General features: G+C 38.9%; 1 protein-coding gene across 2 annotated transcripts in view; it reads left to right on the plus strand.

Annotated features, from left to right (window-relative positions):
* The first annotated feature begins 1,031 nt into the window (after window positions 1-1,031).
* The window catches only part of LOC135172937 (aryl hydrocarbon receptor protein 1), an 85,575-nt gene continuing 68,175 nt past the window's right edge, over window positions 1,032-18,431 (plus strand). Inside the window, exon 1 of one of the 2 annotated variants that reach the window (XM_064139462.1) lies at window positions 1,032-2,251. In XM_064139462.1, coding sequence (XP_063995532.1) covers window positions 2,136-2,251 — 116 coding nt within the window. In that variant the 5' untranslated portion in view covers window positions 1,032-2,135. The remainder of the gene's footprint in view (window positions 2,252-18,431) is intronic. The other variant, XM_064139461.1, reaches the window with a different exon arrangement.

The raw sequence follows: 18,431 nt of genomic DNA on the forward strand, positions 1-18,431 counted from the left end.
AGATAATAAAAATATGTCATAGTAGGATGGAACTGTCGATTGTCACCAGCGGGTGAAGACCGATATTGTGCACGAATTGCTTGACAAGTGAAGAATAAACCTATTTCTGTCAATATCTTCTTTTGTTGAGAGACAACGGGTATCTACAGTTTAAGAATAAATCGTTGAAACGTAAATTCAAATTCATTAATTTCCATAAATTTTAGAGGGAAATACATTGAATTCTGTCAATAAAATATTCTATTGACGAGACTGCAAAGCGCGAATCGAATATGATTTGAAAAACTATATTTATTTGTCATTGTCAGTGCAGAAGTGTAATTCATTATTGATCTGCAAATTACTGTGCCAATCGAACGATTACTGCATCGAAAAATTTCCATTTTGAATTATCAGTCTCACACGCAGAGAAAATTTTTTTAAAAATTACGTGCCTTTTCCGTAATCTCTCAGTGAAAATAATATTCAGTAAAAATTACGGAACAGTTGCGCACTTTTTCAGTGAACTTTCCGGAAAATGTGCGCAACTGTTCCGTAATTTTTACTGAATTATTCTCTCCGTCCAAAGTAAGACGTTTTTTAAAAATGTTTTCATATAAAAAAAACTGGAGAGACAAAAGTAATTTCGTTCCCAAAACCACCCCCTCACCAAACCAGTCCTAATCCATACAATCGGCGATGAAGCGGGAAAATCCAGTTCGAGGGATGCACTCGCCAAGTGAAACCGGAGAAATAGGCCGGAATCTGAGATAGAGTGAGAGAGTGCGATGGGTATCGAAGCAGAGCCGGCGTTAAACGCTGGTGGCGCCATGCTGCCTCCTCCATTGGTCACTCTCCTGAAGTTGTGGGCGTGGCGAGCGATGGGCTGGGGGTAAAGTTGACGTTGAAATCCAGCCGAAAAGTGGTGGAAGTGAGCCGCACAAGTTGCTGCAGCCAACAGAGGGGGAAAATTCATACCAAAAGGTGACTGTTGTGCCTATACCCAGTGGTACGATTCCACCACCACCACAGCCAACGATTCGCCACCTCTATCCCTTCTATCTCACCGGTGTGTTGTTGTTGCCGGTGAAGCGATCAGCGGGGATCTATGCCGCTTGGGGCCCCTCGACCAACGCCTGGCAAGCCGGTACCAGTATACGACACGCTTCTACGAGGCGAACACCGTCGTCACACGTTCGCACTCAAATTATTTTAATTTACCGGTTTTTTTTAACGTCCACCAACTAGTGCATCAACCACGAGGAGAATTCGTCACATCCTGGGGGGGATTCTGTTATTGCCCTCCCCCTTCCCACTCACTAATGTCAAAGCCCAGCCGCGAGTAAAGGGAACTGTGTGTAATTCAAATGGAGGAGTGATACTGTGATTGAAAATCAGTAGAAGCAGACACGTGATGTGACACTTGCCAGTGAATGTGAACTTGGTTAATTTGACGTAATCAGTGCATTGTGATTGATTGTGTGAATAATTGGGACTGTGGCTGGAGATAGCTCACTGATAACCCAACAATTTCTGAATATCACCGAACCGTGGGTGCCTAAACTCTGGATACATCAATGATTGTGAACAAGTGACATTGGTCAGTGATTTATTTGAAATTGGTGAATATCAGTGACAAGTGTGACAACGGATTATTGGTGATGCTGATGAATGTGATTAGCAGTGATCATCACAACGATCATGATACATTGTGATTGCTAAGGACAACGTGGTGTCTTTCAACTGGTGGACGAAGATTTATTTTCAATAAATTGTATTGAAACTCAATTAAACTGTCACCAAGTACAAGACTAGATCTACCGTCGTCGCTGCACAATCAGCAGACGTACCGACGGTCATCAACAACGATCATTGATGATGACGTAAATATTGAATTAGAGGATATTGAGAGGAGAGGTGTTACATTACACACGGTGTACACCCTGGACAGAAGCGCAACGGGGCTGGGGGTGGTCGGGGGTGTTGTAGGTGGTGGTAGTGGCGGGGGTGGTCCGGGGGTTGTTGGAATCTGCGGGCCACCTACCGGTTCACTGACGCCGACGGATTATGTTGCCGCGGCTTGCTATCCACCTGGCTCGACCATCACCCTGACAACTGGTGGTAATCATCCTCAGCCCCCTGGTGTCATTGATAATATGACACCAACGTCAGCTACTGGACCAACAGCAACAACGGGCCCCAATAATCCCGTTGCCATGAGCCAACTTGGAACTGTTTATGCGACTAAAAGGAGACGAAGAAATGGGAAGAGGTGAGTCTATATTGTTCTCATAGGTATGTTGATTGTTAATGAGGGGAAAAATTTCGTCTGGTGATGGCCAATGGATGACTCAGTTGATGGATAGAAAATTAATATAAGCACATTCATCAATGATCGTTTACAAATCACGGTACGATGGAATTTATAGCCAATTGTCGGTATGATTTATGTGGGATATTCACGATTATGCGCAATAGGTGGCAAATAATTAATATGACAAGAGAAAGCGAAGACATTTGCAGTATTTTTTGTTAGTTTGTAAATTCATGATTTGTCGTCAGCTGTCAATAAATAGACCGTAAAATTCGCTAGAAAACTGGTTTTCCAACAATTCCTGAATTCTTAGAAATTCAGCCAGAAACTATTGATAACGAAAGACAAACATATGACCTTGAAAATGGTTAATCATAAAAAATAATTGAAAATCCTCCAGGTGTTTTCCCATCTGCATGGACTCCAAAGAAAAGTCATCCATAATAAAATGATATAAAAACGAGAATTAATCGAGAGCATGTGCCTTCAATGAAAATTACTATCAGACAACTTACCCATCTTGAATGGATTGAATTGGCCCATCAATTACCACCGACTGAATCCACAAATCTCCCAAGCAATATGCGTTTGGAAATTGACCGGCTCATATGAAAGAACTTGTGATCGTGCGTAGAGGTCGTAAATCGTTACCAGTAGCGATAATAGGGGAATCGTAACGGACAGATAGTAATACACTTAAAGCCCTGTAATATGTAGTTGCTAGCTGTATCGTAGAGGTAATGACTGCGAATAGGAGTACTCCAGGTTTGTCTTTATGATACCGATATTGAGAATGACCAGAAACCAGTTGTCTCGGGGGATATTGACAAGTATAGGATGATAAAAAGGAGCGGTCCGTCGCATCTGGTATACTTTTCACAGCTTGTCTTCGCCATGTGCACTTCGGGTTAATTCATGGATTATGTGAACACGTGAACTCGCTCGTAAATTGCTATTGATATTCGGGAAAAAATTCAAAGACGATTTCTAAGCAATCGTTTTTGATAAGATTTGAATTACTCTCATCCTTGAATTTACAAATGTCTTTCTTTTGGTCTTTTAGATTGCGACAATTTTCTTGCGTGCACAAGTTTCTTGGGTGTATGTATACATAGGAAACCTTTTCGTGCAAACGAGCGGTGTAATTGTTGGGGTTAAATGTTGTCAGGGGGTGATAAAGGAATTTGAAAGTGGAAGAGGATCAAAATCTTTCGGAGAACGCAGACAAAGTAATCTCTGGATTTATTGAAAGTCGGTGTAGTCACTTGGAAATTGGAAATTAACAGGATAATAATGTGGAGGACTGGAAAAAGTTGTTCTCACAATTATTGTGTGTAAAAAATAATTTTAATATCGGATAATCCTTGCAATTGGTTGCTGCATTGGCAAACTTTTAGGAAACTTTGTCAATTACGTCCACTTGTTAATACTACGCACATGCTACCTCGACTTTCATTAATTATGGGTTATGAGCTTGAAAAACAACTCTTAAACACTGTCCCGAGAGTATTATCGTGGTACACAGTTGGAGTGCTATAAACTATTGCAGAATATTTATCCTTTGTTGTTAGCTCAAGACTCGAAGAATGCTGCTGTCAACAGCTAATTGAAGTAGTACTTGCCCGAGGCATTTGCGGAAATGATGTAGTCTGAATTTTAATAACATCATTCCCTGATAATTTCATTAACAGCATTGGGTAAAAAGTGTTGATGAAGATAATTCGGTGCGTATGGTATGCCAAACGCTCACTGAGACCCTCTTAGCCAGCTTGAGAATTCCTGTGGCATCCTCAGCTCAACTGATACTTTAACAAGAAGTTCACCGCAGGGTAACGAGTGCATTCGGTATTCTGAGGTGGTTCTCAACGAGTTGTGCTTCATTCTATCTGTCTCACGTTTTCACCTCCATCTGGACGTAGATTTTTTCTCCTTTAATTTTCTCTCTCTCCCTCTGCGGTGGAGAGCAAACGCCCCGAGCTAAGATTTTGGTCTTAGTCCGGAGTTTTGTCTAGCTCACTCTTACCACTTGTTAAATCCACTGCCCTACCATTTTAACGTAAAGTAAATCGGCGACGGAGAAGGGGGGAGGGGGAGAGGGGCTTAACGAAATCACTGTTATCCGTGAGCCAAGTTCACTCTCGATGACTGTTTCGGAATGCAGATTTCGGCTCGGCGGGGGTAATTAGAGGTGAATTCATGAAGTCGGGGGGCTCGTGGTGGGGGTGAGGGTGGGAGAAAGGGGAAGGAGATGAGGGGAAATTCGAGGGAGGACACGTTTTGACATCTGATGAATTTTCCTGCAATGGACAAGAAAGACTTCGGGGAAGCTGTCCCCTGGAAAGGGGAGTCTTTCAGCTAATGACAGCGAACTTCTATAATTTGGAGTTTTCGAGGCGAACAGCCAAATTGCTGGCGAATGGAGGGATTACTGTTATTATAGGTACACACGACTACGGGGCGCTTTCTTTTTCAGTTTTTTGGGGGGGTTTTCAGTCTTTGCTTCGAGTTTTTAGGTTTGGGTGAGTAATGCTCAACATTTCTCGGTGATTACGCACTTCTGATGTCAATTTTTGGAATGTTGTCGAGGGTGAGCAAGAGAGTATTTGGTTTTGAACAAATGTTTGGAGTGAAGCTTATGTTATTAATGTTGAGGACAATGATTTATAACCGATGTGGTAATGAAGAATTTGTAAGTGATTATTTTTCGTAATGATTTTGGGAAAATCGCGGGATCATTTTTGTTAATGGAAAGATTGGTATTTGATATTATTTAGGGTGAGCCAACTTTTTTTTTCTGGCAAATGTCAAGTTACCCAGTTCCGTGTTCTGTGTTCATAAAGAAAAAGAGTCGCGCACATAATGCAGACAAAAGGAAGTTTAAAAAAGAGAATAACTAAAACTAAATGGAGGCCACATAGTGGAGACGTGTTTTTGAAGCCGTCGGAGAAACGCGCGTTTGGGATGATTAGTTCTTAAGTAATTACCTTAGCGTCCTTATGGCCTTATAAAGTCACTTTATGACTCTGTGATGAACCTGTTTCTAGAAGACCCAACGCCGCACTAGGCTCCGGCTGTTTTATAAATGTCTCGAGGAGGGTATGAGCGATGAAGAAATTTTAAAAAGTTTGGGGAGTGAAAACAAAGTCAATCAAGAATACCAAATGAACGAGTGGATAATTAGCATGGTATTCTTCAGTTCGTGCTCCATGATAGATACAATCTGTTCATTTTGTCAAATGAAAAATAATTTTGATGCACAAATTGACAGGAAAAGTTGTTTGAACCGTCGAAGTAGAGCAGTAGGAAATCGATTAATTGGATTGAGTCGATTATCAAATATTTTAAAAAGAGATGACAAAATTTTTCTCACGTTTTCGTTATGATCAGCACTTGGCTTATTATTCGTTCGATTGGAAACGAGCGGAAGAAGATAATTTTTTATCTGAAAAAAAATTGGAAAAAAAATCTTGTCTCCTCAACTTGCTGAGAGACCGAATTGCAATAAACCAGTGAAGGACACCACCGGGAATATTCGCCGGGTTGCCGAGTTTCGAGATATCGATTGGAAGTGTTCAGACTCATTGGATAGAGCCATAACGAAGTGGTGGTGCGCTCGCGCCAGTGAGAATTTATGTCGAAGGAAAGGACTCGAAGGATTCGGGGAACAAGTGTATATAGTACGCCCAACGGACTCCTCACTTTTTTCACTGCCTCCGGGGTTGAATGAAAACAAGAGTTTGCCAACATTTTTTTCTGTTACTTTAACCATTTTTTATTTTTCCTGAGGCCTCTATGAAGTTGTTTATAAGGTGCCATCTTTAAGATGACCCTGAAGATCCCGAATTGAAGACATTCTGTGGATATCCTTCGGGAATTCAAATCGTGTGTCTGAATTAAAATTTTTCGCGTATTCCGATCCGCATAGATTTCACAGATATTTTCCCCTTTGAACATATTTGTTATGACGTTATTATAACTCTTTAACCAAGCGAAAAATTTCCTCATTTATTATTTCTTAAAATTTGACTTCGGAATAGATTTTACGATTTTATTTCAATTTTATTCTCCTCGACTTCATTCGCTGAATTCAGGAGCTCTTGTTCCTCGTCCGCTTTAGTATTTTCGTTGAAGACTCGTGATATGAAAAGGAGGTCGAAGAGATTCCAACGATTCTCGAAGCAGAAGTAAATGGAAGCGACGTGTCGGTGGTGAAAACGGGGGAAAAAAGAAGTTTTTTTTTTTTAAACCCACGTGAGAGGACATCTCGCCAATGCAAAGATGGCACACCGGCGTCTATTTACTCCTGTACATCGAGCGTTTTTCTTACGCCGGAGTGTGCCATTTCCGGCTGCCAGGTTGCGATGGAGACCTACATTGTTATTATATCACCCTGGCCTGTTATTTCGTCTTGTCCTTTTTTTTTATTTCTTATTTTCCGTCTTTTGTGCTTCTCTTTTTTCGAGGGCATCCGCTCCCTCCATCAGTAGAATGTCGTTGAGACACTCTGATGAGCGTGATTACTCCGACTATCTTGAACTTTCGCCTGCAAACGAGTGGGCGGTTTTTAAGGGCTTCTTTATTTGTAAATTATCTGAGATTTTTTTAATGAATTTGGAGGGAGGGGAAAAGTTAAGGATAATCTTCGGACACTACGTTGCCTGATTTTTTTTTTATATATTATGTTGTCGATGTATAAATTTTTCGTTAAATTAATTCCACTCTGGGGTCATCGATCGCTCTATATCCCACCCCCTCTTCTCCTCCAATTATCACGTCGCTTTCCCATGGGATTTGCATGAACTTGGAAGGTAAAGACATAGAACGAAATCCACTCAGTGTTATATGCGATTTAATAACGAAAAGTAGGTAGTGACTAAAATGCAAGTGGGGGGTATATTCTGAAGCACCTCCCCTGCTAAACATAGGTTATCCAAATTCTACCCGTCTCATTATACCCGAGTTCTTAGCTTCAAACGTATTCAAAAATTCGTGGAGGAGTTTTCATCATTTCGTCTCTCGGGGGAATTAAAATACAGTGGTTTCGGCGCGATGGACGAGAAGAGAGAGATAATCCTTCGGTGCGTATGCAAACGAGATAGAGATTCTTTGCTCCTGCAGCTTCCCGGGGAACCATCTCCTGAGCATCAGAAAAAATATAGAATAATAGTTTTTCATTTTTATCAGTGATTATAATTGGAGAGAAGAAAATGGAGTGAAGAATAATTTTATACAATTTTTCAGAATGAAAATTCTGATGAAATTGTTCTCCAATCAGTGAATAATAGAAGTGGAATAGCCCTTGTCCTTCGCCAACGTCAACAAGTTTCTTCGCTTTTACCGGTGATTGTACACCAACAAGTGAAGTGACTCCTCCATCCATACATTGACTTTGGTATATGAAACACGTGAGTCACAAAAGTCGGTGGTTTAGCGAGTTACTTCGACTCAGTACAGCACTGCGTCTGCTTACGGGCGTATCATTACCCCGCCCAGTGGCTAGCTCCGAAGATTACACGTCTGCGTATATAACCCAGGGTATGCTGTTGCCTTCTCTGCATTCGATGCAAAAGCTTTTGAATATTAGTATGAACCACTGTGCCGCACCTCGATTTTGCGTTTGGATTAATCCTTAAATGCCCACTTGTACTGTTTACGGTTTTGTGATATTTTTTTCGTCTACTCGCGCATCAAAATTGCCAAATAAAACAAAAAATCGTAAAAAATGACCGGATAATTTTCAACTGATGAAATAATCACTGATGCAATCTGCAAGGTGAATATCTTGCTCATTTTTTTCGAGCCTATCCAACAAAACAATAGTCGAACAAAAAGGGCATTGCGGTTGCAATTGGACACCTCAAAGTGTCTTAACCGGACTAAACCTGTTGTTGCCTCGAAAAATTGTAATAATCGAGAATGAGTGGCTTTCTACGATACAAAAGGTACAGTAGAATGGTGGCAATTTTCCACGGCGATCGAATGAATCGAAAAAACAAATACAAAGCCCTGCGAGTGTCGGGGCAATCGGTTCTCTTCACACCTACCGTGTTTTCTGATCCCTTTATTTTTCAGAAAAAAAATGTTTGGGGGTACAGAATTGAGCCATTAGCACTAATGAGAGAATCCAAAGTCAATTAAAGCACGCTTTGATAATATAAGATCGATAAAACCGGGATTCGATGAATATGCAAAAACCATTGTGGTTGAGAGACCGGAGGAGGCACCTGCGGGATGCTCTCGTGGGTTGGATCGTAAATAACTCTTTGGGACACTTTGGAGGATTTAAGGATGTTCCGGGAAAATCATGGGGGTTTTTTACGGCTGCGCATTTACATTGAATTTTGGATGTGTACAATTTTTCAAAGGAAAAAATCACTTAGAATAACGAAAAAAATCAAGTTCTCCTCTTCCACTTTTTCCCTTTTCTCCACGAAACCTCAAGGTTTCCAGAATGCCCTCTTCAAATTGAACTAATCAATTAAACAAACTGACTAGGACTGGGATGTCTTCAATTCATTCTAAAAACCAAATAAAAGAAAATTTTCAGAAAAGCCAGAGCATTCAATTAATTTCATTTAATTTCACAAAAAAACGAAAAATTCTGAGGAAATTCGATGACCGAAAATTGATCGCAAGTGATCAGTTACACACGCGATTATTAAACGGATAAAGATCGCGACAGTTGATAATGATAAGGCGGTGGGTCACGAGCAAGCCACGCGAGCCACTGCACCTGTGCCCCTCCATCCAGTAGTTTCCCCGGCTTCTCATGAAACTAGAAAAAAAAAAAGCATAACAAAGCCAAGAGTTTAAGGAAAATATATAAAATCGGTGGTGGATCGAACACGAGTACCCCTGGTCACTGGTGTGTACCTTCAATGGTCGGTCAATTTGCGTGGGCGTAACGCCTACCTCTCGCGAGATGTCGGGTCATTCGGGCATTTTATCCCTTTTGCCGCATGTGTTCGAGGGTTTGGTGTTACTTTCACTCCTGAAACTCATGAGCATCGACTTTGCCACTATGAATAATCGTCTAATGTTACTTAATATCCCGGGGGGGGGGGAGGGGACAATTTCTCTCCCTCTCCGAGGCTTATCAGTGGGACACGAGGCGTGTCGCCATGCTCTTACCACGCGCCTTATCGTTACAACAATTTCCATATTTTTTCCTCTATTTTTTCTCTTTTTCTGCTTGATACGACAAAACTCTCGTATTTCAAGACTTTTTTCAACTGTGGATCAATAAGATCATTTTTGGGGTGGATTCTCGAGGCATATAAATGAGACCATTTCTCCTAGAACATCGATTGAAACAGAAAAAAAATACTTTTATTTTCTTACTGTGAGAGCAAATTATAAAATATTCGTATAAAAAATATTTTTTGATAAAAATTAGCCGAGTGTTATGTAAATTAGTGTTACGAGCTATCGCTGCATCGCTTCTACCTTGAAATTGCGCGTTCGAATAAAATTTATTTAACTTAGAGTGAAAATTAATCATATATTAATTTTTACGAAGTTTTGAGACAGAAATGACGTCGCGATACACTTTTGCATTTTATGATACATGTTTATAGAGCAGTAAGGTAAATTTTACCAACAATTTCGCTCGTCGAATCGTAAAATCGTAATGTCTGATAAATGATTTTGTTGGGGTTTTATCACTTGAAGAATAAAATTCAACTCCCGTCATTAACTCGCATGTGACACGTATTCATTCTTAATTGATACCTGCCACATGCACAAAGATTTATCCCAGAATTTCATAGTAATTTTTTAAAAAATTGCGTGAGTTAAGCATTTGATATTTTTATAGAGCATAGTTTGTGAGCTAGATGTGGGTTAAGATGGTGGAAAATTCCCAGGTGCTCAAGCAACATAAGTTTGGGTTTATCGGTGGATGTCCAAGGGGGCGGTTTCCAACCTCCAAGGGCGCCAGAACAAATGGCAGAAGCGTTTGATTAATACTACGTAGCCGAGGAAATAATCCAGATAATTTCTTTTTTATTCCCAAAGACACATTAATTTTTCAGCCCCTGAGATAAAATGTATAACAAGCCCTCGACAATCGTGGAAAATTTTTCTATCGAATTTCTCATGCTATATATTTCTGAAAATTTTATGATTGTTACACTTTGAATGATGACAAATGTTATAATTATTTTTTCAATCATTTTAAACCGATTTCCACCGCCTTAAATGCGTTCAATTCTCTTAATATCGTGTCCTAAACTTGAAAATCTTGAATGAAAAACGTTAAAAGATATAAACGTATTATATGTTATATTATGCAAATGAAGATGAGATTATAATCGATATATCTCCCCCTTCCCGAAGGGAAAAATACATTTTTTCCCCTCATCATTTTGACTCTCCAACAGCAGCGGATATCTCACAACCGTTTAACCACTCATGACCGCCGTCCAAATTACCCAACTCGAGGCAAAAGACAGGCAGTAACATCACCGCCCGCGACGCACTTTATTCACCCGGCATTACACATAAAATGAACGTAAACACAAACTCGAAATACCAGTAAAACTAAAAAGAAAAATGTTAACACGGGAATTCCTTGTGTCTTCGCTCCTAAAGCAAAAATTCTCAACCAAGTATAAATCTGATTTTAATGAACGCCGTTACGTTACCCCCGGACTGAATTATAATCTGGACGATTAATCGCACGTACCCGTGGCGCGCAACGCCGTGGCAAATGATAATTCGAGTGCTCTCGGCCCCGTTGTGCAGCTTTCGGGCACACCAGCGATAATGACGAGCACCGGTGTACTTTACGTAATGGCACTGAATAAAAAATAATACCTTAAAATTAAGAGAGGTATGAGAATGGGTCGAGGATGCAGGGAGAACTGATATTTCATCTGTAACTCGTTAAAAAATGTGTTATCCATAATTGTGATATTTACGATATGATATATTTATAAACGGTAGGCTAATTGTTATCAAAAATTTGTCTATGATTCTCTCTCGTGTCAATTCTCACTATTGACAAGCCATCGTTGAAGCTTTAAAAAAGACGTCCTGAGTTCAACACTAGGGAAAAATAGCGCATTTCCCTTAAATGAATCGACATTTCTATCATATACAGAGGGAGAAAATTTTTTTTGAAAAATAACGTACCTGTTTTGTAATCAGTCACAATAATGTTCGGTAAAAATTATGGAACTGTTTCGCATTTTTTCAGTGAACTCTCAGGAAAAAGTCCAGAACGTTCCAAAAAAGTATGAAACGTTCAGTAAAAAAAAGCGTAACTGTTCCGTAATTTTTACTAAATATTATTGTGACTGATTACGGAACAGACACGTAATTTTTTAAGAATTTTTCTCTCCGTCCACACTGCTAATTTCTTACGGCAATTTAGCTCTCAAGAAATTGATCACAAAAATAATCTAATTCATGTTTTTTTCGTAACATGTGAGGACCGTCCTTCAAATCATACATAATTAACTAAGGATATAAGTGACTCGCTTCACCAGTCCCTTATTAACAAACATAATCAATATATTGATTTGCAACCTTTATTTTAATTTTATTCGGCCCCTGATACCGAGAATGAATGTTTATGTTGACGACTAACAATTTTGAAAGTGAACTCAAGTATGTATATTGATACTCAGGGCATTTGAGTTAAATACTTTTGTAATTAAAATCAGAATGAGCTGTTCGCGAATTGAGTTGACTCTGAGCAAGTGATTTTCATGATGATAAAATGTCTTATGGGCCAGAGTAAAATGTCTGTCCGTGTGAATTTCATTAATTAAAAAGACTCCACTGAAGTAATTCATAATTTTCCGAATAATTAATCAATGTTTAATACTTCCAATGAGTATATTTCAGTCACTTGTGACCCCAAGGGTGCGCCATGACAGCTGGGACATTTCTCATTAGTCAAGTTACCCCGGTGACGTCTCATCAGTGACAATACAAATACACGCAAAATGTTAAACGCGATATTCGCTTCGTCTATCCGTGTAAACGATGATAATGTGTATGATCCCCTTGGGGATTGAAAGAGCGAGAGAGCGATGAGCCGATGGGAGTAACGAACTGAATTAGCCGCGCCCAACTCACCAGAAAAGCGACATCGTCGTAATAACGATGTTGACGCCGCGTAATGATCGGATTTTCACGACAGTGTAACGCGATAATTCACTGTTTTACCCTTTTGAGGGCTCCCCAGGGATGAGGATCAATTAACTGAGTTGCAATTTTTTATTTTCATCTTGTTCATTAAAAAGACATTATCGGTGAGTTGGTCTGGGCTTTAAAAAATTGCTTGGAGCTTTCAATTATCGAATGCATGGTTTAAAACTGGAACGAAATGAGAAGGAAATTGTGGAGTTTGGTACTTGCTTACATTCAACAGTTGTTAAATTGAGTGTTGAGGAGACATAAATTTGGAAAGCCCGAAAACAAAATTATTAATCATTGATATATTGTTGCAAGAACGTGAGCTTTGACGAAAGTAAAAATTGATCCATTCGCTTCACGATACCCTAAAACATTAAATATTTATTTGAAATGTTTGACGCTGATCATTTTTATGTTGAACATAAAACTGTTGATGATAGAATAGACGACAGTAAAAATTGAAAAAGACATAAAAAATCTTATGAACACATTTTTTTTTTCAAAGTTATAGAGAATTAGGTAGAATTTATCCTCTAGAGATCTTTTTGAGACACCAAAAAACTCTTTGGAATAATTTCCGGAAGATTCTTCTGACTTGTCAAAGACCGTTGTGTACAAAAAAATTAATTTATTCGTTCATTTTAATTAACTCGAATAATTTCTCAATCGCAAAATGCAGTTGCGTTGGAAATTGAATTCTACAAAGAATTCTCCTCCGGCTTTGACTCGTTTTCACTTGATTGATATCTGATACAGATACGATAATAGAAAAACAAGTTTTGATGATACGATTCGAGAAATCTTGAGTATACACTGTTGCCATAATGACGATGTAATTATCCTCGATAACGTGGCATGATCCATGTCTACTATTACACTTCAATCACGCTCAACCCACCCGTTTTCCACAGTTTTCGATGTCCATGGGATAAAAGTCGTCATTACGAGGACCTTTCGACCATAGCCGAACAGGATTGATTCAATTTTCCGGATTTTCAGAGGTTCTATTTTTTGCAAGCCTCAGTATTAGAGGAATATTCACTTTATTTATTGATGTAATTACGGGGAGACACCAGTGATTGACGGGTATTACCCATGGATAAATCAGGTTGTCATCTACTTATGAGAAATTCCATGAATCAAGTCTAAACATTAATTCTCTTTTTGCTCATCGACGGTTTAAGTGATTTTTTTGCTGAGTACATGTGTTTTCTATTATGCAAAAGAACGACTGGTTGTATATAAATGATTAAAATTTCCTTAAAAAAAGAGAATTTCTCCAGCATTTCTCCATTACTTTCAACGAACAAAAAATCTGAATCTCCTTTTTTCAATATCGTCAACACTCGTCCCAAGTTTTCGAACAGAAATGAGGTAACAATGACTCATGATACCCTTTTATGAAGCAATGGGGTAATTTCCATTGAAAAAATCTCTCCGTACGTTTTAATAATTCATTCTTGAATTCTCAATTCATCGAAATTGGAAAATTTCAACAAAATTCCACCATAATACACTCATAAAAATTCGGTAACAATTTTCCATTACCACCAAAATAGCTCACCAATTTGCATAAAATCATTGAACACATTATCCTCCCCCTACCCCCCATAAACCACTCGGTTCACTGTCTTAGACATTATGCTAGCATTTTCCTTCTCCCTCTCTCGACAAAACTCTCTCCCCCCAGGGGTTCAGTCGTCCATTTTCATATGGAGTAAGGAACGCTGAGTCGTAGCGTAATGGTTTGCCAACGAGGGTAGTTTGGGGTGCGTAGTACCGGCTGGTACTAGCCAACGGGCTGATACCACGGGGACCAACCCCGTATCAGGGCTTGATATATAATCCTGATCCCTCGACATCGGAAAAGGACTCACCTTCCTGTGTTATCCCCAATCCCTCCCCTGGCCCCGGTTTCTTCGACTCCTCTTTTTATCCGTTCAGTTTATCGGACTTAATCGAGCCACATACAACGACCAAACTCTCAACGATACCACCTGCCTATCGCTGAAAATATTATGGGGGAACAAATTGCCGGTGTATTTTGATTTATTCGAACGATCGATCTCGAAGGACGTTTTTTTTTTTCATTACGAAGGTGACAGCGTCTGCTGCTAATTATTACGGAAAATGTCGAAGAAGTGAGAGGTGTATGCTATCGAGAGTATAATCTTTTCTGGTGGTTATCGCAAATAGTTCACCTGCTTTTGCGATTTACCATGATAAGGTGATGCAAAATTATGGGATTAATGAGAATTATTTTCGAAATTTATATCATCATTCCATCTATTCAAAGTATTAACGTATTCGGTTGCGAAAGTCTGAGTTTTGAAAGTATTAACAAAAAGAAAAAAAATGAGAAATGACGTTTTATTGAAAACTCCAGAGAATTAATTATTTAATCAGTTGAAAAAAAATATGGGACAAATCAAATTGAGAAACTGATGTCATCAACAACAATCAGCCATAAGGTCGTAGAAACAAATTCAAGAAAAATAATGGGACAAAGAGAGCCCCTCCGAGCACATCAATTATACCCCTTAATTACCCTAATTAAAAATGAATAATTATAACAGGAGGGATAACTGCAGCACCAACTGGCCTCTGAATATGTCAACACATGTATGCTAAATTATTTTTCCACTCTGTCTCTTGGCTTTCCCCTCCGAGTTACCTCTGGTTACCTTATTTTTTTTTCCAAGATCCCGCTGTTTTTAATTCCCGGGAATATCATAATTAGGAGATCGATAGGGTTCTGGGTGGAAGGGTGCTTGCATTGCATTTTGAAGCCATTATCAAGTGGATTATGCTATACTTACTATCGTGTTCAGCAACACGCTCACTTCGTTACGCGATACACCAGTGAACTCTGTACATGGGCCTGTGATATCGATAAAAAGCCACCTTTAAGGCGTTATTATATCAAAACTCACTTTCCTATTGCCGTCATATTCATTTACATCTCATCAATATACAGCGTAATAAAATTTCGGAAAAAATTGATTGAATAAGTCTCGCGATAATGATAACTACAGGAATTATCGAGTCGTTTGATTGGATGAGTATCAATCAATTGATTAAAATGTCTGCGAACAATTATTTTTATTTCCTCACTAAATTGATAATTAGAGTAATGATCCATCGTACTAATAGAGAACAGTATCAGGTGATTTGATGAAATATTGATTTTTTTAAGTCAACAACAACACTCATGTGTTACACGGAAGCAAATTTTAGTTAAAAATCAGATCTTCCTGGGGCGAAACGAGGGACGAAGGTTAGTTTCATCACAAAAATTACCCTCCAAGTATAACTTTTCCAAAAAGACTTGATCCAAAAAATCGTTGTCATGTCGTCCCACGTTTCATCCTCTAGAGGTCGGATTTTTATCCAAATTATCTTTCCGTATAGTTGAACTGCATAAAAATTTCTAAATTTCCAGATTGAAGATTTGACTAGATCTTTGGGAGTGGATTATTCATATCTCGTTAAACTAACAATTCGATAAAAATTTCCAAGAACCCTACCGTGACTAAAAACAAACAATTTTCAGCATCGATATCCCACTTTGCCGTCAGCAATTATGACAAATATCGAGACTAATCAAAGACTCGGCAATTAGTTGTATTAACAATTTTTATGTGACCCTATAAAAACGAAGCAAATACCAGAATTGATAAATACACTCGGAGATCGTGCGAATTAATTCCTCTCCCATGCAGTGCGGAAACTCCGGTACCTCCCAATCACCGCATAAGGCGAAAAATCGGGAGTCTACGCGTGCAAGAAGCTAATTCACTGCTCCACACTGGCTCTTTCCCAGCTGGTTCGAGTGATTATTATTTCTCAATTACTCGAACATCAAGCACTCCAGCGCTCTGTAATTAAATAGCAGGCTGGGTTAACGCCTTTTGTTTGCAGCCGCCTCCGAGAAGACCAAAATGTCTCTGTACACTTCTCTCAACTCTTACCGAGATGAGCAACAGCCTGGACCGCTGTATTGTTACATTTCATTCCCCTTAACCAGACCCTTATTTACTTTATTGCTCAGGATTAGCGGGTGGAGAATGAGGAGGGGAGGGGACGTACTGAGAATGAAAATAAACAGTGATTAGGAATAGTAAATTGTGCTGGTAAAAAATTCTCCTTTTCTTCTCTCACCTCCGACCACATTTTTCATAATATTTAGTTCCGTATTTTCTCTCAACTCAGACGTTGGGGGCTTTTTTTTTATGCGCCTGCATCTCGCGTGATTATTCGATGCCCGGGGAACATTCAGGGAGCCAAAACGGCAGCCAAAACTGCTCTCGGAGCGTGGGATCCTCGGGGCAGGATGCTCTCATTCCGTTCGCCACGTTTCCCATCGATCAGAGCCTCCAGGCATCAGTGATAATTGTTTTGTTTTTCGGTTGAATTGTTTTCTTGTTTTAGTCGTGAAGATGATGCTCTTAGTTCATGCTGGGAGTTGGCAGGGGCATTGATAGGTATCAATCAGATGTTATGTAGGAGATTATGAACGATAAATAACCTTTGAGTTTCCGGTAAATATAATATCGTTGTGTTTTTTTTTTAATGAGAGGTTTCGATTTTCAGTAGAAAATTTATGCTGGGTACAGTGAGAAAACACTTGGGTCCAAAGTTTTATTATTTTTACTCAAGACTAGGACTAGTTCTTGATTGCAGAACCATTTCGTGGACGATGTATAACTGAATTAATTCATTTGAGTATCGAAATTGAATGTAACTCGTATTTCGCAACACATAACTTACGCGTACACTGAAGTGTTACCTGCAATTTTTTCAGTTGTATGAAAATCGGAACTTCGGCGTCAAAAAGAGGCCTTTTGCAGTTTGAATAAAAACATAAATTGCCCCAAAAAAGTATCTATTATGTTTCACTAAGTGTATTTCACAGTGAAGAAATCGTAAATTACGACATTAACAAAAATGCATTTTACGATTTACTTACGCGTAATTTAGGCAAAAGAAACCGTATTTTACTCCTGAAATCGCTTTTTATGGTTCATCGTTAATTACAGATAAGTAAACGTAAAATAGGGAAAAACATAGTAATTTACGGATAACAAATCATAAGTTACTTTTATGTAATTAAAATTTGCAGAAATTTCGTGTGTAATTTACGAATGCGAAGTTGCACTTAGAGAAAAAATTCCCTCTGGTCAAAGATATCGGTAATTGAAGCCTCAACTTCCAGCGTAAAATGTGGGCATCAGGAAGGGTCCAAAATGGCTTCATAAACTAAATTAACATTAAGATTTTTTGATTGCAGGGAATATCCACTATATTTTAATGACTTTATATTTAAACAATGTTCCCATCAACGTGAATGAATTGAATGAATACATGTCAATGTCGTTTGCGTCACTTTCCCTTCATGACAAAGTTACGTCTCACTCTAGACAGAATGAATGAAAGTAAATTTCTTGAGGCTGATGTACCTCAGACACTTCCGATAAGATTATTGCGACGTGCAAAGGTGTAATGAGAGGGTTACAACGGTAATTGCGGTTTATCCTCAATTTTTAGCGGATTTTATCGATGAGTCAGTTGAGAAGTTCTGATTCTTGACGCTTGGGCTTTTGATTCCGGGAAAAGAGGGACAGTAACGAGACGTTTACGGGTGCAGAAGGAAGTGTTATAATCTCGTGGATACCTGACGATCGCTAATCACTTGCTCTGACGAAACGAATGGTTTTTTCCATTCCTTTTTTTCCGAAAATTCTTCTGTACTTGTTAACAAGGGAAGTACTCCACTGTCGTTCACTGTAATTTCTACAATACTTGCTGAGACCTTTTTTTCGCGTTAAAAGGTAAATAATTGATGGAGGGGTATATCTTTACTCCACCACTTCGCAAAATCATAAGTGGAAGATTATAAAAATTAAAAATTTCTTCATAAATTCAAAAATAGTAACGAATAATTCCTCAATTTTTGAAAAAAAATGGCCACGAAACAAATTTCCAACATTCT

This window comes from Diachasmimorpha longicaudata, chromosome 2 (genome assembly GCF_034640455.1).
Source record: "Diachasmimorpha longicaudata isolate KC_UGA_2023 chromosome 2, iyDiaLong2, whole genome shotgun sequence".
In the NCBI taxonomy this organism is placed as follows: Eukaryota; Metazoa; Arthropoda; class Insecta; order Hymenoptera; family Braconidae; genus Diachasmimorpha; species Diachasmimorpha longicaudata.